General features: G+C 39.9%; 1 protein-coding gene across 3 annotated transcripts in view; it reads right to left on the bottom strand.

Annotated features, from left to right (window-relative positions):
• Nucleotides 1–25,220, bottom strand: part of KIF24 (kinesin family member 24) — a 31,469-nt gene that overhangs the window by 2,943 nt on the left and 3,306 nt on the right. For 2 of the 3 annotated variants that reach the window (XM_071730694.1, XM_071730695.1), the window contains 11 exons: nt 22,473–23,088; nt 19,063–19,252; nt 17,245–17,342; nt 15,002–15,217; nt 13,393–13,480; nt 11,273–11,394; nt 9,546–9,651; nt 5,855–5,926; nt 5,000–5,109; nt 1,081–3,495; nt 85–178 (listed from right to left, as the gene is read on the bottom strand). In XM_071730694.1, the coding sequence (XP_071586795.1) occupies nt 85–178; nt 1,081–3,495; nt 5,000–5,109; nt 5,855–5,926; nt 9,546–9,651; nt 11,273–11,394; nt 13,393–13,480; nt 15,002–15,217; nt 17,245–17,342; nt 19,063–19,252; nt 22,473–23,074 (4,113 nt within the window). In that variant the 5' untranslated portion in view covers nt 23,075–23,088. The remainder of the gene's footprint in view (nt 1–84; nt 179–1,080; nt 3,496–4,999; nt 5,110–5,854; nt 5,927–9,545; nt 9,652–11,272; nt 11,395–13,392; nt 13,481–15,001; nt 15,218–17,244; nt 17,343–19,062; nt 19,253–22,472; nt 23,089–25,220) is intronic. The other variant, XM_071730696.1, reaches the window with a different exon arrangement.

A 25,220-nucleotide genomic window follows, 5' to 3' on the forward strand; every position in this document is an offset into this window, starting at 1 on the left:
ACATCACTGATTCAAGTTAAAAATCTCCAAGATTTAATGTATGTGGGTTCAACAGGCACTCAGATTATCACCTGACACACTTACCATTGCTGACATCTGATTTACCAAGCACTCTTCCTTGAAGCACAAGGATGCCATTTCATCCATCTGCTGCTGATGGGCCTGAATTACAGCCTGTCTGATTAACATAAAATACACCACTGGTTACACCGCCTGCTGCGCTACCTGCAGCTACTGTTGGCTTCAAGAAAATTTTGAGCAGAAGGAATACCCCAGATGAAGCCTTGCTGTCCTGTGAAAATGCACACCAGTGCTCCCTGGAACTGCAGTGGACTGCACTGGTTTTGGGTTAAAGATGATCTTGGCAACTGAGGATTGCTCAGAGAGGAGTGACCACAACCTCTTGTAAGCACAGGCAGCACAGGGGCACGTGCTGCTTTTTACCATAGGGAAATCTAGGAGCAAAAGAATTAGCTACTTAATTGGTGATACAGCTTACAACCACAAGGCTCTACGTAATTTTGGTGAAAAACAGGTGGAGTGGGAAGGCAATGTGGCTGTTCATTCCTCTGAGCAAGTTCCTTTGACCAACAGCAGTGTTTTTGGTCCTGTAAATGCAGTCCAGTCCTTGTGAGCTCATAAAGTTTTACATCTACATCTTGAGTGACTGCACAGCCACTCTTGATTGTTTTCTCTCCATAGGGATGGAACAAACTATCACCTGACTCTGTTCTTGATGTTCTTGTTTTGATGTATTACAGGTATTTTACAGCTTACAAGAAGCCAGTTAGTTAGTGAGAACTGCAGTTTGTGTTATAATATTAATTCCTCTAGGGTTATCCTTCAAGGTGTAATAGAATAACTGGCTTCCCAAGAGCTTTTAAAATATCAAGCAATCATATAGTAACAAGCAATCATATTTATAAGATGATGACTACAAATTATCACTGCCCTTCTTAAATAATTATTTTATAATTTGATTTCCCATCAGTTTTTAAAGTACATATTAATTTTGATACACAGATAAGAGGCAAATGTATCTAAGTTTCATGACAAACATCAGTGACAAGCAAGACTTACTGTGCCTTTTCTAGGGCTTCCCTCTGCCATTTTCCTATCTCAGATACAGCACTTGGAGAGCTGCTGCTGGATGTGCCTGAGGTGCTTGTTGCATTTGCTAATGGTTTATTATCTTTGGTTGCAAATCCTGAACCTGCAGCAAAAGTCTCTTGTGTAGAAGTACTCTGCATTAACTTGTTTTTTAGCAACCCTCCTTCCCCATGGCTGAGAGATGAGTCTGCTGGGTCTTCAGAATGACTGACATCTTCATTCCTGAGTCCTGACGTGGGCTGCAACACCAAACTGCTTTCTTCAGGGAGGGACTGGACTGCATAATCCATATGATCCACACTGAGAATGCACGATGCACATGAAAAACAACTCTTTCCAGGCATATCAGCATGTATTTCCTGAGCCACAGGCTCAACACTGGGTCGTTGATTTGAGTTGGATTTTCCTGAATTACCAGTATTGCCTTCAACATCAGCATCACACTGTCTGCCACCTGAGTCTTCCTTGCACACTGAGTTACTGAAAAGCAAACCACTCTCTGCCATGGGGCCCATGGATTCAGCTGCAGATGTTCCTGTCAGGTCACACCCAACAAACAAACTCTGAACAGCTCCCTCCTTGGATGAGCCCAATCCCAGGAGGCAGCAGCATGGCTTCCCATCACAACAGCAGCAACAGGCAGGTGACAGACCCTTGTCCCTTGTCTGTAGGGAGTGCAGCACAGCACGGTGTCTCCCACCACGACACATCTGCTCCCCCAGTTCCAGCATGCTGTCTGTCAAAGCTCTGCTTCTTGTACACTCCCAGCCTTCTTCCTCAAACCTGTTCTGGGAGCCAAGGATGTTCCTGCCTGACATCTGCTTCACACGGGGGGACTTGTCTTGGTTAGAAGACACTTCCTCTGTATCAGTTGTTTCCTTAGAGTTAAGAAGAGATGTCTTGAGAGGGGCCATTAGGTCAGAAGGGAATTCAGAGTAACAACTAGAAGATCCACAATGGTTAACTCCCTTTTTCTGAGCTTTCCATTTTACATCTGCAATGGCAGCCTGTCTCTCTGAAGCTGATTCCTCGTTCTCTTCATGCTGGAGGTCAATCTCTTTGCACTCCAGAGCTGCTGATTTCAACACAGGAGAAGCATATGAGTTTGAAGCATCCTTTTCTGGAATTAAGGTGGCTTCACTGGAGTAAACCAGGTATCTGTGTTTGGATTTGTACTGTTTGTGATCAGCTAGAAAATCTTTGCCATTTTTCCAGTTACTAGCAGGACCCTCCTGCAGGCAGTAAGGTTTTTCTGCAGTATTGCTTGAAGAAGACTCAATAGTTAAGTCATAGCTCCAGTCTGATGGGGTTTTGCTGCAGCCTGCATTTTTAATGGATTCCTGTCTCTTTGGGCTGCCCTCACTACAGTCCCAGCTGCCACAGAGTTCTTGTTCTTGCATGGGTATTGCATTTTTAAAAAACAAATCCTGTTGCTTTGGACCTTTCTGCTCTTCTTCAGTTCCTTGTTCTCTTTGATGAAGGAAAAATGAATGTTGACTGCATTTGTTGGCATTTCTTCTTTTCACACTCTTTTGACTACAGACAGGTGAGAATGAATCTTCACTGAAATCACTGTCATCCAGATCTTCCAGCTGCATCCCCTCATTGCTCTGTACTTCTGTGGGAGTAAGGCTCAGCTCCTGGTTCACTTCAATCTCCTGAGGCTTGTATTGCAGTAAAAACCTCTCAAGAGGCTGATAGTTCACTTTTTGATGTAGAATAGGTGGCTGCTGAAACTGCTGGTGATAAAGACGTAAGTGCTCTTCCCTTTCCTTCTGAAATGGTGGAAGATTGGTCCAGGTGTCAACACATTGTTTAGAAAAGGTGTTTTCCCACTCCTGTCTGGCATCAGAAGGCAGATTTCCCTCTCCAAAGGAAACACCATCTCTAGAAACAAGCTGTTTCTCAACAGGCTGCACTGTCTGGACTTTCAGACACTGGACAGGTGATCTGTCTTGCATATACTTGTCTCCCTGGGCACTTTCTTTTGTTTCTGCTGTGGCATCATTTTTGACAATGAAATCCTTCACAGTGGGGTTCTTTTCAGAGAGGGAGGACAGATCATCAGTTTTCTTCTTCAGGGGTTGTGCCATCTGTAGGACTCCCTTGACTGGGCTGGTGTGGTGGAACCATGGTGAGTTGGGATTTCCTTTGCAGGCATGTCCTTTGGTGATTCCCCTGGGAGTAGAGGTAGAAGAGACACTGGGTGGCTGGAATGCCTTTGTTTTTGTAACATTTGAGGGATGCTGAAGGCCTAGCTTCACTTTCTTTGGAGAAGTCTTTTCTCCAGGGTTTTGGACACGTTTTGGAGATGCAATTCCAGCTGTCGGACGCCTGTTTGTGGCAGGGATAGAACACTTTATCCCTTTCTTCAGCTCTTTGACCCTGTAAATGAGACTGGCATTAGAAGATGTCATGCTTTTGATGGCTATAGAATTAAACATAGATTTTTTGTTGTAATTGGGAATCTGCTTTATATAATGCATACTGAACTGAAATTCTGTTTTGTGAAACAATGTGCTGTATGAAATCCACATTCTTGGGTAAATAACCACAAGACTATCAGTCAGCACCCTGTAGATCAAGGTAAAATTAGTCCAGCTCTGCTTGTGTAACTCTTGAAGTATCCTAAACAATAGGATGTTGATTTGGGCTCATCTAAGCTGTGTCCAGATCTTTTGCATGTAAATAGATATCAAGTTTAAGCAGTTAAGGGCCTTATAAATGGAAATTGACTTAGTCCATCTAGACTTGCTGACTAACTTTATGCACTTTTCAGAGAAGGAATTAACAAAAGGACACTGCAGGATGACTTCCCAAATACCACCGAAGACACCCACACCCACACAATTAAGAATGCAAATACTTCCAGGAGATCAGATAAATATTAAAATTAGTTCCAGGAAATCTCATGTTTATTACAATGAGGCTTATAGATATGTATCTATTAGTACAACATAAGTCTCTTGTCACTCATGCCATGCATGACTCTGAAAACCATCTCTTATTTATCCAGTGCTGCAATAAGGAATTGCCTTCTAAGACTTAAAAGTGTTAGAGGGTTCTTTCATCTGAATTTTAAAATACCACTTTCAGATAAACAGAAATGTCTTTAGAACACAGTAGTGTTTTCACATGTTAGGGCTATACACTGAATTTGGTGCCATGATTTCTCCTTTAGCTGTCAGTAGTCCATACAGGCATCAAAACTCTTCTGCCAAATTGCCTGAACTTCTAGAAAGGTCTGTATTAGTATTCTGAAGTACCTCCTTGCACAGGGTGCAGCACATAAAATGAGTGAAGGTGGCCTCTATTTAAGTGTAAGGGAGTTCCATTTCTACACTTTATAATGCATCACACATCAGAGTCCCACAAGACATAACCCAGAGCTTCAGGAGCAGTTGTGGTGGGGCTAATTTGCTGGGGTGATATCTGTACAGACCTACAGCATTCCTGGATCAGACTCATCACAGCAACTGTGAACTGCTGCTTAGTTGCTGCCTCCCTACCACTCAACTGTTTCCTACACTCCTCTTCCCTGTAAGCATCTCTTGTCCTCTTAAGCCCTTGCACAACCTATGATTTACCACCTCCTGTGAAGGAAGGAGGGTGAAGGACTTGCACACATTCCAGGCAGAACTACAATACAAAATTAAAAAAAAAAAAAAAAGATCACTGAAGATTGTAACCCTGCAGTTACAGGGAGCACAATGATATTTCCAAGACCCAGGGAGTTTTAAGACCAAATATAACACTTGGAACAGGTCAGGATTTTATTTGCATCGCGAAAAAATCACGTCTCTTGCCTAAAAAATTTCCGGTGCAACCGAAATAAAATGTAATCACAAACACCACTCATTAGTTTTTTTCTTGGTGTTTTTCACCTTACCTGTCAGCATATCGTAAAGTGTTCAGGGTGTGCTCTGTAGCTATGTGGCTGGGTGATACATTGGCTATCATACATGTCTTGGAATTGCCAATGAAAGAATCCTTTAGCACCTGGTGTTGGGAATAAAAAATAAGATTCTTAGCAATTCATGTATTCATTTGTAACCCGTTTGTTTGGTCTTATTTTACATGACATACACAGGAAAGTTAATTAGCTCAGAACATAGGGAAAAGCTAAATTACCTTGCATTTCCTGGAAATTAGCAGTTTGTAAACAGGCAATTTAACAGTCAGGTGATGGCCAGTTACTGTCTTCTTTTTTTCCTTTTTTTTTTTTTTAAATGTAGTCTGCTTGTCTCAAATTGTCTTGCAAGTCTTTTTTTACTATTCAGAATGAACATGAGTTAATTTGGGCTGTAAACAACCCCTTGCACTAGGTGCCAAAAGTGTGCCCATGTGTTTTTTTAAGGGACAAAGCATATGCTACAACTGGAGTGAAGAAATGTTACTGCACAGGAGATGCAATATTAGTTGCAGAGTAAGTGGACAGAGATGGTGATGGAATGACTCTGGAAGGTACCATTTGGGGTCTGGTTTTAGCATTTGGTTTATCTGGTTTTTACCACATAATTCCCCAGCCCAGGCTGACTGGGGGAACTGGAAGTTGGCCTCAACTCTGTGTTTACCTTTAGAATTAATGTTTGGAAAATTATACATTTATCTTTTTTTCAGCAGTTTAAAAGCAGTTACTGAATTTTGCCTCTTTTTATGTGGTGTTTTTATTTATTTTTAAAAATTTTTTAAAATTTTGTCCTTATCAGAGAAATATCAACTGTTACCTTTCTGCTCCTTTTACCTGAGTTAATTTGCTTTGCCGGAACGGAGTGTGAGCATGTTCCTGATCCAGTGCCCTAATGCATTCCTTGAGCTAAAATAAGGAAAAAAACAAACCAAAAAAACCCAATCAACAAAGCCCACAACAAAACAGAGGGAGGAAAACACATCAATCACACGCTGGCAAGGAACCGAATCACAATATTTCCCTTATACAGGATTTCCCTCATTGACTCGTTTTATGTGATATCCCTGGTATGGGGGGGTTTGCTGCTATCCCAGCCACAGGGATCCAGCTCCAGCTGGATTCAGATGGATTAAAGGGAGCAAAGCTGCAGCACAGAGCACAGCCAGCCCTGCCTGCCAGCTCTGTGTGCTGTGCAAACCCAGGAAGCTGGGTAAGCACACGCAGAGCTCCACAGTACTATGGGCCTGCTGCTAACACATCTGAAGCCAAGCTGGCTGCTCACCACACTGTGCTGCAGCTTGCAGGACAGATTTACCTGTAACACCCTAAAACACAGCTTTTTGAGCCTCATCTCTTATAAAATTATTTTGTCTAGGAGGAGCTCTCCCCCTTCTGAAAAACCCCCAACAGCAGAAAAAAATTTTTATGCTTTTTTAAGCACTATTTTTCATACTTTGGTCAGAGACAGCATGAGCTAGCAAGTGCTTACTCCTCTCCATACTGACAATAAATCTGCAGCTTAGGTGTCCCCCCTGTGCATGGGTACACTGAGCTGTGTTAGAAGGCAGCTGATCTCCAGGCATTTTGCCTTCACACCAGTGCAACAAGCCAAGCCCAACCAAAGGGGGGAGAGCAGGGACCAGGAACAAATATTTAGCTGGATTTGAGCCCAGGTTCAGGCCTGCTCCCAGGGGGTATCACAGACACAGCCTGCCTGTCTAAACAAACATGTCACTAAAGAGTCACATCAGCCTTTGACAGGCTAATAGGGCCTATACACAAAACAGAATCAACGGACTGCCTAGGAAATGGAGGCATAGCTACAGAAATCCCATTATAGCTAAGAGAACAGAGCAGCTAGATACACCCATCCCTTTCACAGAATGCATCAGATCTTCTTGCCAACAGCCAACAACAGAGGCAGCCTGTAGTCTTAAAGAAACATCCCTTATTACCAGCCTTTTAAAAAGGATGTCACGTTCAAGCCCCAAAACGTGCTCTTTTTTGACATGTTTCCTCTGGAGTGAGCACTATAGCAACACACTCCCTGTCATGCCTGGATGCTCATTGAAATTGGCAGTGAGTGAGGGACTGGATGGAGGAACCACCTCCAGACCCTCTGCAGGGAGCCAGCACCAAGTCACCTTATCAAACCCCACCCCAATCCAAATCCTCATTAGCATCTCCAAAGGGATTGCTGGAGAGGAAGGGGACAGATAGGGTCTGCATATGGCCTATGGCCTGGTAGAGACAAGGACTGGAGGTTTAAGTGGGCAGAGGTCTGGTTGTTCCATCTGATATGCCTCTACCATGCTTTCTAAGCTAAAAAGGCCTCAAATATGAGGGGATGCACTGGGGGGCTTGGGGAATCTCATCAGCATCAACCCTGCCCCATTGGCTGGCTCAGTGCTTGGGTTCAGGACTGGTGGACTCTCTTTTCCTTGTCCCCTCTCCTGTTCTGTCTGAACTGAACAGGACACCTCCAGCCTCCTGCTGGCAGCTGAGTAACTGATGCTCATGACAGCTCTGATCCTGGAGACAAAAGCTGTAAATAACGAGTTTACTCTCTCCTTGGGCCAACAAAGGAGCAGTGAATCATTTGCCTGGAATGGGAGGAATTTGGGGGGTATGTAAATAACACTGAGGTTCCCACTTTCCTCGATGTCCTTCACTGACCCACCATCCTGCATCAGGGCCTGTCTGGAATGGGAACACCATCTTGAACAAGAAACCTGACACCTCTGGACCTGTGGTTGTGACTTATTCAATCTTTTCCTTTTCCTTTTCCTTTTCCTTTTCCTTTTCCTTTCCCCTTCCCTTTCCCTTTCCCTTCTCCCCTTCCCTTCTCCCTTTTCCCTTTTCCCTTTCCTCTTACTATTTTCTCTCTTGTCTCTTTCTCTTTTTTCTCTCTCTCTTGCCTGGCAACCTATGTGTCATACCTTCACAGGGTTATATCACTTTGCTTGTATTAATTGTCAAATAAAACTTCAGGCTTGCACCCAGCCCTTGGTGGTTGGCCTTTGTTCTCGCAGATCCAAAAATTATAAGTTACTTTGAACCATAACAAGGTGATGAGTGATTTAGATCAAATATCAAAGGAAAAATAAGCAGATTACAGCACTGACATGGTGATACTAGCATGAAGCAGCCTCTTTACATTTAAAGCCTTTCTACATTCTACATACACCCACTTAAAATGACACGTATTTCTCACTTTTACTGCATTTTATTAAAAAATCTCACCTTTAACAAGTAAGAGATCAAACTATTCTAATTTTTTTTCTGCTTCTCATAGCTGTAGTATCCAAATATGTTCGACTCAAAAGAAACATAAATATTCAAACCAGCATCAAACTTCAAACTTCATGTGTTTTAAGGCCTGAAAAGAGCATTATAATCATTGAGAGCACAACTAAATTTTACAAGCTGCTGGTCATGTAGACCTACCAAAGATGCCTTTATGGTAAATTCAGTCACTACCTATAGACTGACTAGGTATTTGCTCAGCTTCACACAATACCAAAATACACATAATCTGATTTTAAAGGTTTTTTAAAGAATTCCCTCAGCTTACATTAAGAATAATGTATTCTTACATCTCAGAAATATTTTTCATTCAGGTCCTACCTCCCCATGCCACTCAATTACTCACCAGCAAGCACTCCAGAAAACATTGTGCACAGAAACACATTAACTTTACATGTCTCCCAGTATGAGTGCTAATATTCCACTGCAGGAAAACTTCTGTATAAAGGAACATTCTACATTCTCAGAACAGGGCAAAGCACCTCCGTTTTACAGCAAACCAGGAGGTACAGTTGTGTGCACTATCTTCTGCAATGACTTCATACTCACTGATGGTTTATCACCTTCATTCTCACAAGAAGGCCTCAGTCATCAGTGAGTTTTGTTCCTTTGAACTAAAGGAGGAGCAAAGTCTTCTGCACAATGTACACCTAGAGGCACTTCTTTGTCTTAGCATTTCTCTACTCCTTGTCCCTCTCTATGCAACTGTGAACATATATAAAGGTTTGCATTGAAGGCCTTTCTTACTGCTCCTTTCTCCCCACATAGAAACTGCTGGTTATATGCTGTGGAGTGTTTAAGTCCTTCACTTCTGATTTGAAAGAAAAGTCAGAGTTCAAGAAGTGAAAATAAGCAGCAGGAACAGATGTGCTGTTATGAAAAAAATATGGCAATTCCCAGCCGATATTGTCTGGAAGTAAAAGGGACAAAAATTTCTACCTAAAATGTGAGACACTTATTACAGTATACCTAAGTCTCCATGCTGTGTTTCCCTGTGTTTAGCTGTAAGAATGAATTAAAAAAAAAAAGCTTTATTTTCATCACAATTTTTTCCCCTCTTGTCCAAAAATTGTCATTCAGGCATAAGACAAACTGGAAATAGTACTTTGGTTATTTTTCCCCTTCATGGAACACATTCATGTTATTCTATCATTAATTTTAACCTTAAAGCACATGCTAGATTAAATACGAAGCCTTCCCCAGGCAGGCTGTAGCTTACTGCTAAAAGACTTTGGTTTATTTCTGCTCCTTCCATCTTTGTTTGTCGATCAGAGTCTCTGGCATCAGCTGCCCTTTCACTGCCAGCCAAGTCAATGAATGATATCCTAGGAAAAAACAAAGTTGCATTTATCCTGGGAGATTTTTTTTTTTCTTTTTTTTTTTTTTTTCCCCCCCAAACCAGGAGGCTGCAACACATGACATCAGAAGAATGAGTGATTATAAATAACTAATTCTGAACAAGAAGAAATACACACTGGAAATATCTAAGGCACCAAAATAAGCACAGAGCAGGAACAGTGTCAGAGCATCCTGCCACTAACACAATGAATATACAAAGTATAATTGTGATGATAAGTGTTCCATATTTTAATGGATAAGATGTTTCAAGTGCAACACACTAATTTCTCCAGATAATCACTGTGCTTGTAACTTCATAAATTAAAAGAAATTGTTAATGTCTTGATTCTCCTTCCAGACAAAAGAAACAGTTGCCCTGCCCAGTGGGAATTCAGGGCAATATGAGCAGAAATTTCCAGTGAGTTTTCAGTAATATGTATTCAGTAATACACTGAGTTTTCAGTGTTCTTTTACCCTTCCATCCACAAAACTGCATTGCTCCCTCTCATGTTCCTTATCTCTGGGTGGCAGCTGCTGTACTGACTGTTGCATTGACACTGTTGCACTGTACCTTTGTCTTTTCCCTTTTTTTGGAACAGCCCAGACTTTTCTTAAAGGCGTATCTTGGGATCTTTTCTCCACCCCAGCTCCAGCACACTTTCAGTAATAAAAAACAAATGGCACACACACCACACATAAATAACCACAGATACCTCTATTTCTAAGCCTGCCTGCTCTGCTTCTTTCTCTCTCTTCTATTTGTACCTCTTTCACTTTGCCTTTTATTTAAAAAAAGATCCCAAGATGTAAAACTGTGTGGCAGTTGCTGGAAGGGTGTGTCAGGATATTTTTTTGATGCTCAGCAGTTATATAGCTACCTAGACCTCTTTCCTCAGACCTGGTTCTTGAGGTTATTTAATCTGGAGAAAAAATGATTGAGAATAGGCACAATTATGGTCTTCAAATATATAAAATGGCTGCTACAAGACAAGTAAATTGTGTTTTGTCTGCTGCAGATAGCATCAGAGTCACAGTCTCAAATTGTCAGGGAGGTTTAGGGGAGGTACTGGTTTTCCCCTGACCAATGACAAACATCTCTACTGGAATAATCTCCACCTGAGCTAGTCATTCCAGGCTCCCTTTGTAGTCAATTAAAGGACAGAGGTGCTTTGAGGAGCAAATCCATCTGACCTAATTTAGATGACTTTGCAGAATGGCATGAAGTGGGTCCAAGAAACTTTTTCTTTTTACTGACTTCAAAGGTGACAAACTCCCATGTGGATGTGCCCATTGCAGACATGTGCCTTCAGGCAGATTAATTCCAAGACAGGAAAAGCATTCAAACACTGAAGATAAAGGGATAGACTTGATTGCCTAACTCCTTCACTGGAAATTTTTACTAACAAGTCTGACAAAGCTCTTCACAGATGTGGCTCAAACACTGTCCCTGGGAAAGAGAAATGACTGTGAAACTTACTCTAAGTCCCTTTTAACCCCACCTTCCAATTTAACACACGGCTGCTCACTAACTCATCACCTCTTTGCCTCCAGGATGTCCCTGGATATCCTTTACTGATCAGTCCTGACCATTCCTGCTTCCAGTCTTACCTCCCAAATGTCCTGTTGGCTGTGTCTTTAATTTGGATTTGGATAATAGCATGTGATCGAGAGGAATCAGAGTTGACTCCTGTAGCTCCCGTGCTACGTTCTTTCCCCCCCTTCAAAATCACCTGCACAATAACAGGGACAAAATCCAAACAAATTATAAATAAAAACATAGTCTCTCAGAAAGAGATCTTGTCCTCCCAAGATGAGGTAACATTAGGAGACATCCTTAAAATTCAGTACAGGGCAGAAGGTGGGTTAGACTAGGATCCCTTCCAATGTTTTCTTTCACAGCTTTGCATATGGACATGCTTGCAGTGACACTGCAGAGCTCAGAGAGCAATACTGCAGGTAAGAAGTTCTTGTATCACACATTTTTTTGTATTTGCCAAATAGCCAAACTATACAATTAGGAAAAAAAGGTATGGCAACAATGAAAGAAAAGACTGCAGACATAACGGGATTGACTATTTCTTGTGTTCTTTGGAAATTTCACTTTCTTAGCTCATACTGTTACCCAGAAAGTTACTTGCAAAATACAAAGTGCCAAAACATTTCCCCATTTCCATAACTAAGAGAAATTATGCCAGAGTAAGGAATAAAGTTAAAACATAAATTATTCTGAATACAACAATAAAACGAGAAAACAAAAAAGAGAGGTAATGGAGATGGACAAAAGCTTCTTTAAAATAGATATCTGGACAATTGTCTTTTGAAAACTTTTAAGGACTGTTGCAGAAAGCCTAGAAGCCAACTGCAGGAGAACATTCATAAACTGTCATTAATGTTGTTTCTAATCATAAGAACAAATTAAAATATTATCTAACAAGATCCATACATCCTTAGTTGACACTTGTCTTCCAGTGGTCACTTCTCAACCAGCAAACTAACCAACTGCTGCAGCTCATGAGTGTTATATTAGTGCTAAATGCAGATAATTTCTGAACTAAAACCAACATCAGTGAACAGTGAGTAACTGGGGATGTATTCAAGACTCTTCTCATGTATCTGTTGCAGATTGCTCAGAAGGTCTGAGTCAAAACAGTTAAAATAATGTGGACAATATAAAATCTCTTTTTCCCCCAAAATACCTATATGAATAAAGTCATCTGTGTGTGGAATGTGTTAATAAATGTGCTAATAAACCACACAGCAAATTTACACTTGCAGGAGCACCACCAGCATGTCCCAAAGCTTGGAGTTAATGGGAAGATGAAGAACAGAATTAAATGGCATATAAATGGGCAACACCATCCCAATTTTCATGAGTCAATTACACTGTCAGACACTTTTAATTTAGAATTCCTTATCGAGAAAGGAATCAAATTATGCCGGGTGAGGATAAATAAAAAGCAGAATTAACTAGCTTGTTTGCTACAGGAGAATGCAGAAAAATTGCCAGTGCCCTTTTAGGGCTCTGCCAGGCAGGGAAGGGAAATTGAAGCCTCACTTGTGCTGTGTCACCTAAAGATCCTAATTGTCCGTGGCTGTTACCACCCATCATTACCTAAGCAGTGTCTTAATCCTAATTCAGATTACTTAAATATTTAAGTATATAAATATATATACTTAAATGTAAAACTTATTACTTAATTTAGTATATTATACTAAATATATATACTTAAATAAAAAAATTACTTAATAGTAATTCAGATCAGTATCTCAACCATAAATATTTTCTAATTTGTGGTTTTATTTATTTTCAAATTTATATCTTTTGTCCCACATCCACATACCTTTAATACAGGAAATTTATGTTCATAGAAGCTAATGAAACCACACTGGGAGAAAATACTTATCCAGTTTCCAAAGTGCCTTGCTGGTACATTATCTTATTTCTGGAATAGTGACAGCAGTATGTTTCTTGGCAGAGATCTTTCCATAAGGAGTGGCAGCAGAACTGACAGCTGCAAATCAACAGCTTGCATGTTGTTAACACAAGTCACTGTGACCCAAGAAGCTCACTGAATAAAGGCACTTTAGTTGCATTCCTCAGTGATCTGGTAGGGTTGACAATTTCAGAACCTTAAACAGGAATATAAACATCTACTGCACAACAAATAATCTCTGCAAATGACACACGAGGCTGCAGAAGATGAAAAATAATCACTAACATAGTTTACCTCCAGCAGTAGATCTACAGAGTCCACCTGAACCTCTCGCAGGCCAACTATCTGAACAACATGCTTGCTATCTTCTCTTGCAAAAAGTCTGAAAATGAAAGAGTGCAGAAAGGAGATTTCTGAAATCTCAAACAGCATGAATGAAAACATACGTCAGGGCTATGACACCGTGAAAAAGCAATCAAGCCTACTGACTAGGGAAAGGCACCACTGCCATTCACTTATTTTCAGAGCTGAAGAGATATCTTATTTATAATATATACCACTGACATTTCAATGTGTTTCTTCAAGTTCAGGAATATAATAAAGAAAGGAAATAAATACCCCATTTACATTATTGAGTTCCTGCCTCAGCTGCATCTTAGGCTTCTCTAGGAAGTTCAGACTTTTAGTTATACTGTTCAAGTTCTGAAGATTTTTGCACAGGATTTTAAAGCTGCTCCCTTAGCCATAAAACCAGATTTCAGAGCAGCTCTGCTAAGAATCACATAGAACTATCACAATATACAGGAAGAATACAGACATGATGCATTCAGGAGGAAGTATTATCTTCTTAAGTGACATGTAAACTAGCCAAAGGACATGCAGAAAACATGAAGACACTCTTTCTTCCATAGTAAATTAGCTCCTTACATAGCAGGTTACACTACTTACTCCTTAAAAACTCTTCAGGTGAAAGGGAACACACATGAACAGAAAATGGAGCCTCCCTTGTGAAGAGGTGCTCACTTCCCCAGGAAGAGAGCCTCCCTCCTGTGTGCTGTGCTGTCCTCTAAGGATAGCACGGGCTCTCCAGGATACTAAAGGCCTCAAGCTGACAGGTTATGTTTCTTACAGATCTCCCTGAAAAGATTTCACTGCTGAGATCTGAAGTGACTGTCAAGATATAGTATTATTTTATTTAGAGATTTCAGACCACAGTGATTTTTAGATTTTTTTTTTTTTTAAATTGAATTCCATACAGACTTATTCCAATTGCCATTCTGGATGGAGCTTCTGTAGGAGTCTATGTCCATCCAAGTGAGTTTGGGGCTGAGGTGCTACTACTGAGGGTCAAAGCAGCATCACCTACAGAGACTTGCTCCAGTCCAGTGACTGATCTCAGAGAGAAGGTGAGCAGACTGCAGTGGGAATTTAATGGGATCTTTGGAGGCTGAAGTGGCAAAAACCAAAGCCCCACTGGCATAGCAAGAGGGACAGCTGGAAGTTGTGTATGAGGAGGGAATTACAGGGACTCTACAATGGCTGGCATTAAGAACTTCTGACCACAAGAAGGTTCTTTCTCTACCTATGGATGTTCAGCTATTATATTATTATTATAGTCTAAGCAAAGCAGCATGAGTTCACATCTCAACCACAGGTCCTATTCATACTTCCTTCCCCTTGAAAACAATAACAACCAGGAGCCCCACCAATGCCACAGTATTCAGTGTCAGATTCTGCCTCCCTCTCTAGTGCTCCTAGGAAAAACCCTAATAAAATATATAACATTTACTATAAATGGTAATATGCTAAATGTAATTACATGAAACAGTAACTGATCTATGCCCTGGAACCAACAGATTCATAACCATAGGTTTATAGGAAAAACATATTTTTATTTAAATACCTCTTCCTTCCATTTAGCAGGTCATAAAGCTGTCCGCAGTAGATCTCATAAAAACTGATCAAAACAAGGAGATCTTTTCTTGATTGTGATGATTCCAGGTGTCTAAAGATGTCCTTGGCAGCCAAGGCATAGAGTCCTGGGTTCCGGTGAGTACCTATCATAGTGTAAGTCTTGCCAGCACCAGTCTGCCCATATGCAAAGCAGGTTGCATTGCCTCTGTGAAGATAACTTATATTTTTAGTGTCATATCTGATTTATTAATTTCTATTAAAAGCAATGTCAGCATAGCAAACTCTTAGCAATGAGATTTGGCTTGCTGTCCTATCTGGGAAACTGCAAAACACTTAACAGTGATTCCCAAGCATGTCCTATGGAGATCTGGCATGCCACAGCATGCTGGCTCTCTTCCTTCCTTCCAGATGCCAAAAATCCATTCAAGGGAACTAAGAATTCATCATTATTTTTCCAGCTGTTTAGATGCTGCACACATATCATAGGATTATGAATGGGAATCCTACTGATGATGAATCACACAGAAAAATGACTGTGACATGAGACACAGAACAACCACAAGTCAAGTTCTGTATTAACATACGTTGTCCTTGATGAAAATTAACACCCCAGCACTATAATTTACTGAGTGAGGTTACTTTGTCTCAGGCTGCAGTCCTGTACACAGCTAAATCAATCTGAAGAGCTGTTGCTGCCTAAGGGAAGGTCTTGCTCTTCCCTTCTGCTCCCAGCTGTGTGACCTACCCACCCTGCCTGTCCTGGCTCTGATGTTTGACTTCACTGCACTGAAACAACAGAAAGCTTCCCATTTTTTTGCCAGCTAATTTTCTGCTCTTTTAGTGAATTAAAGTACATCACAGGGGGTCACAAAACATGTCCAAAATGGCTTAATATATCTTATGAGAATGTATCTGGTGGGGCCTAAGGAAAAGGATCATCTCTGTTCAGTGACAGAAACCTGTCAGGTTCATGCACTCCAGCTAGTGAAACTACATCCTTAATCCAGATTGCTTCATCTTTGTCATTGTATCATTTTAAGATTATATTGGAAATGCAACATAAAAGGCCAAGGAGGTCTCAGGCTATGGCTCTGTTTCAAACCCATTTAAGTTGAGGTTACTCTGTGCTTACATCTCTTACCCAATTCTTGCTCTTATACAAACACTGAACCCACAATTAGGATATGAACAGATAAAGGGAACTGAATCAACCACAAAAAAAAAGGACTACAGAGCAAAATATATTTGTACCCCCCTATCTTAAAAACCAATACCTTTTATGTGGCTCAGTGACTCCTGGACACAGATTTAAGGGTAAAAATGCAGGGCTATAGTAAGCATACTGAACAATTTCTTGACAGCTTAGATTGCAGCAATTGCTCACCATGGTGAGAGATTAGACCAATGCCAGTGAAGGGGATGCATCAGAAGAGACAGAAAAGTTAAGGAAAGCCAAGAATAAAAATCAGTGGTATCTCCTCTGGTGGCAGTACTAGATTAGCTGTATTGTGAATTGTGCCTTTCATGATTATTGCATAGAAAGCTAAGAGCCTCATACTCCTTTCTAACTTTCATCTTCTTAACAGCAAGTTAGCTGTCTCTCTGCTGATGCTTGGAGAATTTCAGTAACAGAATGCTCTGTTTTGTTATTTTTCTGCATGGGTAGGTAATCCTTTCTTTCAAAGATTCAAAAATATAACTACATTAAAGGTTGTTACTTTGCTGAAAACAAGCTCACTCCTGTAAAGCCACCACCAGTTTCACATTGATCAGGAAATATCTATGATTAAACCTCTAAGCAAATATAAAACAATAAAAACAAATCAGAAGGTTATTAATAATTTCTATTTCCCTGTACAAATATATGCAAAAGAATTACACAGCACTTTCATGAAAGAGTTGATGTTATCCCTCAGCAGATGAGCATGATATCCACAATGGGGGCCTTTGCTCGAGTGGTGACTCCAGAAACCCTGGCACAGATTTTTTTCATTCTAGGCTGGCCAGTTTTAATTTCCTTTATGATTAAAGATTTCTCACCAAATGTGAAGAAAGTCTTCCCTGATTTATTATGTCAGAATTGCAATCAAGGACATTTTGAAAGGGGGAAGGCATGTGGTAAAGGTGAAATGAATGTATTTTTGAAAAGATGAAAAGCATAAAGAAAAATTAAAGCATTAAACTGGAAAGCAACAAGGCAAAAAATAACAAATGAAAGCAATGATGCCCTACCCGTTAAAAATATGCTGAATGAGAGGATGAGCTGTCTTCATATACACATCGTGATTGGTACATGACTCCCCAAAGACTTCATCAAAATAAAAAACATGCTGAAAAATAAATATGATCTTTACATGACAATGAACAAGTTTCAGTGACTTCATATGGCATGGATCAGCTATTAAGTGATATACTACATTTAATATGCAGCATGACATATGCAGAACACCTCATTAAGGCTAATTAAGAGACTGAGGATAGAGGAAAAAAAAAAAAGAGAAGCAGCGATGCCTCAATTTCCCATCATTCTGAAGCCTACAGATGTACAATAAGACTATAGCAATAAAAAGAACTCTTGACTCTCTCAAAATTAGTGATTAATTGTCTCCATTTTGCAGCCTTAAAGTTTGGTGCCACAGAAGGCAGAAACTATTCTTTAGCAAAGCTGGACTGTATTATTTCAGAAGGTGGCAATAAAACCCAAAACTTTCCATACTCTATCCCAAAGCAGCAGGGTCACTGGAAACACTGCAACATCATTCCTTATGGGATCCATCTAGGGTAATAATAGTGTTTGTAGGGACAAAAAAAATTGTGACACATAGTCACAAAAATCATATTTTCAAAAGAACCTCCACAGGCTGGTGACTAACAATGCACTCTAATAACTTACTGCAGTGAAAATAAGGACTAAGAATAATTTCATTAATAAACAAACCACACTAGCTTGCTGGCTGATTAATACAGGGAGCTACACTCTGCTCAAAGGGCAGCTGTACCCTCTAGTGGGCCTGAAGTTTGGGTTCCCCAGCCATGGAGGTGGAGTGTGCCCCACCACCTCCTACTTGCTCTGTAGCCTTTGCTGTCCTCTCTACAGGATTTGGAGACAAATGCAGGGCAAGCAGACAGACTTGGAAGCAGACAGATCCTCTTGGGTCCTATAGAAAAGATAGTCTTTACCATGGCATACTTTTTTGTTTCTATATTGATTGATAGAGTTAGTTTGTCAGGACTTATGTTAACAGAATTAATTAGCAGTTATTTCAGCAGTGAGATCCTAAGGTGATGAGCACTGCATAAAAGACAAACACAAGCAGTCAGGTGGAGGGAGCATGGTGGAGTTGCTGCATGTGTTGCACCACACTGTAGAAGGTGGTACATGAACTGGGCTGGGGAGAATTGCAAACTGAATTTTTATTGGGTGTTCTGAACAGTTGTTCCTAGGACCCAGACTATAAAAATAACAACCAGTAGAGTAAGAATGGCTTGCTTCTCTCTAGAAATCAGTTCTGTTCCTGGTGCTGTCAGTCAAAACTGAGAATTTGAACAATGACTGCAAAGGTATTTAGGGTTAAGAAACAAAGACCAAAAGGGAATTTAATTTTCAAAAGCATTTGAGAACAAAGGAGGGGAAGGGATGAAGGTGCATGTGATTCACTGAAAGAGACCTACAAAGCTGAAACAGTGAAAAGGGAACTCCTCACTGAAGTACCTCAGAAAGCTGTCAGGAAACTGCAGCAGGCAACTGTCCTAGAGCAATGGCATTTAACAGAGGGTTTTATTTTGCCACGTGCAAAGAAAGCTGCAAAGGACATGCTTTTGAGTCTTAAAATTCTGGGCTCAGGCTTCCTGTCAATGGCTCCACATAAGCCAGAATCTATGCAAATGTATTTTTGCTGAGCTCATAGAAAAGCCCACCACCTATTTCAGTGTAAGAAATGCAGACAGCCCTTTTCTGTCTCCCCTTACAGAAGCTCCAGGTACAATCTGCTTTCTGCCACCATGCAAATGACTGGCCCAGATACACAACATTCAAGTGCAGCATGTTACCTGTAAAATATATTGGGTGAGATCAACTGCCTCCTTCTTTTCATGAAGAAGTAGGGTTTCTTTATCTTTCACTGTGATTATATTAACCTCTCCACGTCGCTCCTCTCTCAGGCCTAGGGGACGCTTTCGGACGCACACTCTGATTTTTTCACTCTCTGTCCATGGGGACTCTTTCTCAGAAGCAGTGGATCTGCAATAATAGTGTAGGTTTATATTTTAAAAGCAGGTTACTACAGAATCTAGACCATGCAAAAATTCATTAGTTTTACCAGATAAGTATTTCATCTTTGGGGGCTTGCTGAAAAACACCAAATTGCTTTGCATTGTTACACAGTGAAGTTTCTGCTGTTGTTCCTAAATAGACTGTTGCCTTTTGTGCACTTCTGTTGGAAGAATAGTTGTGTTTATACAGCTACATTCCTGAACTTGTTGCTGGACTGGGGTATTTTCAGTTGTCCACGACCACGTGATCAAAGCTGGCATAATATGCAGTGAAATTTCATCTTGCTGAAATTATTCACAGTCATGATTTGTCATTTAATTATGTACAGATAAAAGTATACACAGATCTTGAAAAGGAGAGAGTATAGCATTTAGTTGCTCTTCCTCCTATACTGCCTTTCACTCTTCCTGCTGTAGGCTGTCAAATAGGTTATAAGTAACTCAAACTGTGACACAAAACAGTACCACCATGTTCCTATTCAAATTCAAAGAAAATCTGAAATATTGATATCATTCTGCCCCCTAATGATAAAGTTTTATCATTAAAAAAAAAAACAACAAACCATGATATTTCAGACCACAGGCAAAGTTATGTTCTTGTGTTTTGGCAAGTCTACTTCAGTCCCCTTCCAGACACCACTTTTCATTGATTCACAATATGCCTGAGTTCAATCATATTCATTCCATCTTTCCCTTTTTCAAGCTGCCTTCAGTCAAATAAATTATGACTTTCAAGACGGACTGGAATGTCAATTTTTGAGAGAAAAATAATTTTTATCAAGCACCAGCTTATGCAAAAGTAGTGTTTCTGCCATGCTGTCTGAATGCCCTTCCAAAGTCTTAGTGTAGTGAGTGAAAACTATCATACACAAGTTGTCCAGTAAATTAAAAGCAAATCCACAAGTTACTCAGCATCTGGTTACAACTACCAGTTTGTAAGTAGTATTGCTGTTGCACGACATGATTCTCCAGAACTGCTGTATCTGCTATGGCAGATATAAATCTGAAGACATGGTCTTTGAAGACCACTCACAAATAATCTTTACTTGTAACCAGAGTAATTTTAGTGCAGCTTTCCCAAGCAGACCAGAAGCAGGCCCTGCATTTAATTGAAAATTCTTTCCCCCTGAAAAGACAGGCAATGGTACTTGAAGTAAGATGCTTCAGAAGATAGAGCGGATGGATATGGATATCACTAGGTACCAAATGTTATCCAACAAGCAATCTAAAGCTCTGAAGTTCAATTCTCATGGCAGAAGCTGGACTCAGTGACCTACAGAAAGAGCCCATTGTGCCTTAAGAAACTGAAGGATGAAGGCCTGATGGCAAGAGAAAGGAAAAAATGAACACTTGAAGGCTCAAGGTAATAAATTCTTTCTAGTCCAGATGCACATTTAATTGAATCTATTTTGTATGGGAAGAGAACATATTTTAATTCTACATGCTGAATCTGAAGTTCCTATTAGATTAGGTAGATATAGATTTCCTATTAACCTTTCTTAAATAGAAGCTGTATTATGTAACAAAATCTTTTCTTACTAGAAAAATAAAAATCTCGACACATATCATTAGAAACCTGCCCAGGCAACAGGTCAAAAGACTCACTGTTCCCTCTCTGCTACTGCCAAAACCCAAGCCATTTGCTGTGGGGTAGTGCAGAATATATTTAAGCAGATGGAAGGAGTTCTTTATCTTCCTGCCATTTGAAATCCTGCCAGTGTTTTCAGATGTTTCTCACAGACGTGACTAGGTTAGCCTTGCAGTGCCCAAATCACAAGGTGACATCGGGATGGATGGGTTCAGTGCAGCAGTCACTAAACTTTTGCCATCACAAAACAGGAATCACAAACCCAAATGTCAGCAGACTGGCCCAAGCTTGGAATGCACAACATGTACTCTGTGGTCAAAATGGGAGAAAGAGAAACTCAGACATGTCAGGAGGAAGATGCCAACAAGATGAACCATAATGCTAGGCCCAGATGAAGGTGTTTAGGAAAAAAAAGGACAATGAAATGAAGTGAGAACAATGGAGAACATGGCTCCATTGCAGGATTTAGAAACTTGAACTCCTCTAGCTGAGCTGCCAAGTTATATTTTATTATTTATTACTTGCCAGCATTATGAATCCTGCCCTTTTAGTTGAACCTTAGCTCAGCTTCTAGAAGATACAGAGAAAGCACTAAGGTGCCAATATGTATAAGAGGTTAGTGCAGTTCTCTGAAAGGTGGGAATGATTTCTTCCCAAGGAAGGGGAACAATACACATCTTACATTTCACAGGTTAAGTGCTTTAACTACTATTCCACAGTGGCATCAGCATCTATCCCTCCAGGCTACCTGCACACTCAATGGGAATTGTAACAGACAACTCGACCCCATGGATCCTCACACACACCAAATCTTCCTCCACAGCCTTCCCAGAACAAACCCCTGCCTCATAAAGCTACCTCTTCACTGCATTTTAAAACAGAGCTGTTATGCCTGCATTGCAGTGAGCTACATGCTGGTAGTATGTGTGCAGAGTGATACTTGGCTCTGGTGCTGAATCATGAGAAACAAAAACCAAAAAACCAGCCTTAAAAATGTTGCCAGGGTGGATTTACCAGTGGTTCAAGATAACCATAGTCCCACTCTTAACAAACACTGGAAAAAAATATGGAAATTACAGGCCATGTGCTTGAGGAGCAGCTCTAAGATAACCCTTTGACCACCATGCCTATATCCCAACCCCATTATATTGATCTGTTTCTTTGTAGAGGTCCAGTTCAGAAATTTCTCTATAAATAAATACAGCCATCACAGCACGTGTCCTGTTTACTAGGAAAAACCTGACAAATCTATCAACATATTTTGGAAAAGTAATATTTTGCAAGATAGCCTTTTTGGAAAGAAAAAGAAAGATTGGCCAAAGCACCAAGAAAACAAAGCCTTATATTCTGAAACACAATAAGGGCTATTCTTAGACAACCTTGGTGAGTAGCAGCTGGTGAAATTCAGCTGATTCCCTCTACCAGGCTTAGAGAGTTACAAGTGCTTATTAATATATCTCTCTTAATAAGATTGTACATTGCTTGGAAGAATTAGAATTGCTTGTTTGGAGATGAAGAAGACAGATTCTCCTCAAAAATGAAGAAAGAATTCATTATTTCTATTTTGAAACACAGCAAAATAAAGGCAACTTATTATTACCTGATACAGGAATGAGGTAGTCCATAATTATACCCTGAAATATGAGTTATTCTTTGTATAATAGGAGTTTCAGAATCCCCCAGTAGAGAAGCAATATCATCAGAAACTGTTGGACAGCTGAGGTCCTTTTTTGTGCGTATTCCGGAAATATTTAGGTTTCTTCTAGTTAATCTGACCAGCTCTGAATCATGTGGTTGAGTATGTCCTGCACCATTCTTCTCTTCATTGGCACTGGAATCAGATGAACCATATGATTCAGATTCACAGTCTTTAACTGTCTCACCATTCTCTTCAATGAAGGACTCAAAATGCAGCTGTCTACGGGGACCTGATCTGGTCACCTGAGGCTGAATGAAAAGGCCTTTTGACTGAAAATCTTGCTTGCTTAAATCTGCAACATCTTCCTCTTGCATAATTTTGATTATCCTAATGAGCTGAAAGAGTCGTTTGCGGTCATTCATGTCATGGACCCCCAGTTTGGTATAATCTTTCATGGAAACTTTGGCAAGCTCATCAATCTTCTGAAGACCAAAGGCAGCAAAATGGGGATAGTATTTTTCAAGTTCTGCCTCACAAAGACATTCATAAAGGCATGATGCCATCTTCAAGATAAGGTCTACAAGAAATCAAACAAGTAAATATTAGAATCACATGAAACATCACACCTGAAAAAATAATGGAAAAACTGCATTTCCTGATGCTATCACCTGCAGCTGGGCTAGAAGCTTGTCTAAGTTTAAGTTTACAGTACTCTTGACTGACAAACTACACAACATAGTAATAATAATAAACTAAACAGGAAACAAATATTTCATGTGTGAAACTATGGTTTAAAATTATAGACAACACAAAGTAATAAGAAATGCACACACTCAGTGTTACTTACTGCTGCAGAGTTCCTACACGCCTGATATCTACTTGATGAATGCCACAGCTACTGAAACCCTGTCCTCAAGCTTCAGAATGCAAAATGCCTAATTTTAGACACCCAATTTAATATCAGAGCATGTGGTCTAATGTGGTTCAGCTATCCCTGGTTAGCTAACTGGAGGAGAAGAAACTGCATTTGTCCTCAAGTAATTATTGTCCTCAATAATTAAGACCACAGATGAACGACAGTGAGGTTGTAGTTTTGTTGTAAATCTCACGACCATTTCTAAAGGTCCTTCACAGAATAACCAAAATATTCTGCAAAATCTGAAACACAGAATTTCTCTTAATCTATACATGCTACTGGAACGCCATACTTGCATTCTTGAAGACCCAAAAAAGCAACATGCATCACTGAAAGGTATGCCAAAAAAACCCTCAACTCCTTCATTCATGGCTCTCTAGCAATGCGTTGCGCAGCTGTCTGTATGCAGATGGATTAATATCTGCAGATATTTTTACTTGTTCCATAAAATGGAAAAATGATAGCACTTCAAGTGTCTGATGCCCACTGCCTTCTTGTATCTTTGTTTAGTCTAAGATCTTTGCAGATACAGCTCCTACTCCTGTTTAGCAGTTACAGTAATATTCAACAAAACCAAGTTATCTGAGATTGCTTTTTTTACCCCTGTAATTCAGGGTAAGTTCTTTGGCAGGATTTTCAAGCACCTCTATGATCACATTATATAGAAAAATAAGGTCACCCCAAAATCTGATTCTGTATCATTAAGTTAACACATTATGTTGAAATAACAACATTATTCATTATTGGAATTATATTGGAATTATATTGTGCAAGATATTATACAGGCCAAAAGGTGCAGTAGAAGACAGCTAAAAATTACTTAGTCTAAGCTGTGTTTGCCAACTTCTCTAACAGATAAATTTCTACAGGAATGGTGGACTTTGTTTAAAGAAGGGTTATGTTTTTGAAATAGCTAATTTTTGAAATAGCTAATATACATTAGATAGCTTAAAATACAAAGTTCTTATAGGTCCTGTGCAACTGTCTGCAGACACTGCCATGGGAAATTTCTTTTGTTTGATGAAAGAAGCAGCTAGAACACAAAGCCAAGACATCAAAGTGTTGAGTATCTGTTAAAGGTGAAAACAATACATCAAATCTCTTTTGTCTGTACTCTATATCCTACTTTACACCTACATCTGGATATATGCTTAAGTTAAATACAATGGACAAACACCAGTGCAAGAAGTAATTTGCTGTTAACATTTTTGAATTATAATGCTGCTCAAAGGAAAGAGAAGAGAGGGCAAAAAGTTATGAAAATATGAAAAAAACAAGTAATGTAGGCTCTGTAAAACATACAAGAGGGTGAGTACTGGCACATGTAAGCAGCTCTGCACAGCTTATGGGCTAAGGGCCTGTGCCATATGAAAGCAGCTACGTGGCTTCTTAATGAGAGATGGTCTGGGAAGTAACATAACTGCTTCTGCTTCCCCAGATACAATAAAATGTGCTGGATCTAAGTGGTTTCAGGTGATAACCCCACCCCAGATAACTGAACATTGACAAATATAGGAGTGAAAAATTAAGCAGTTGTCATGGTAATGGTTTCCACAATTTCTGATAACTTTAACACCCAAGAGTAGACAATTTTCTCAAATATTTGAAAAAATTCAGGGGAAATGGCAATTGTCAGTGAAACCTCTCTGTCCTTTCAGTTGGCAAGTCTGGTTCTGTCCTCCTTACATTCACCCTCTAGATATTTTATTAGGTACTTTAATTTGTCCAACACTGCAGAGTTCTTTATGTCTGAAGGAACTGTTTCTAAAACAGACATATAATTCTTCAAAATA

The sequence above is a fragment of the Heliangelus exortis genome, chromosome Z, assembly GCF_036169615.1.
Source record: "Heliangelus exortis chromosome Z, bHelExo1.hap1, whole genome shotgun sequence".
In the NCBI taxonomy this organism is placed as follows: Eukaryota; Metazoa; Chordata; class Aves; order Apodiformes; family Trochilidae; genus Heliangelus; species Heliangelus exortis.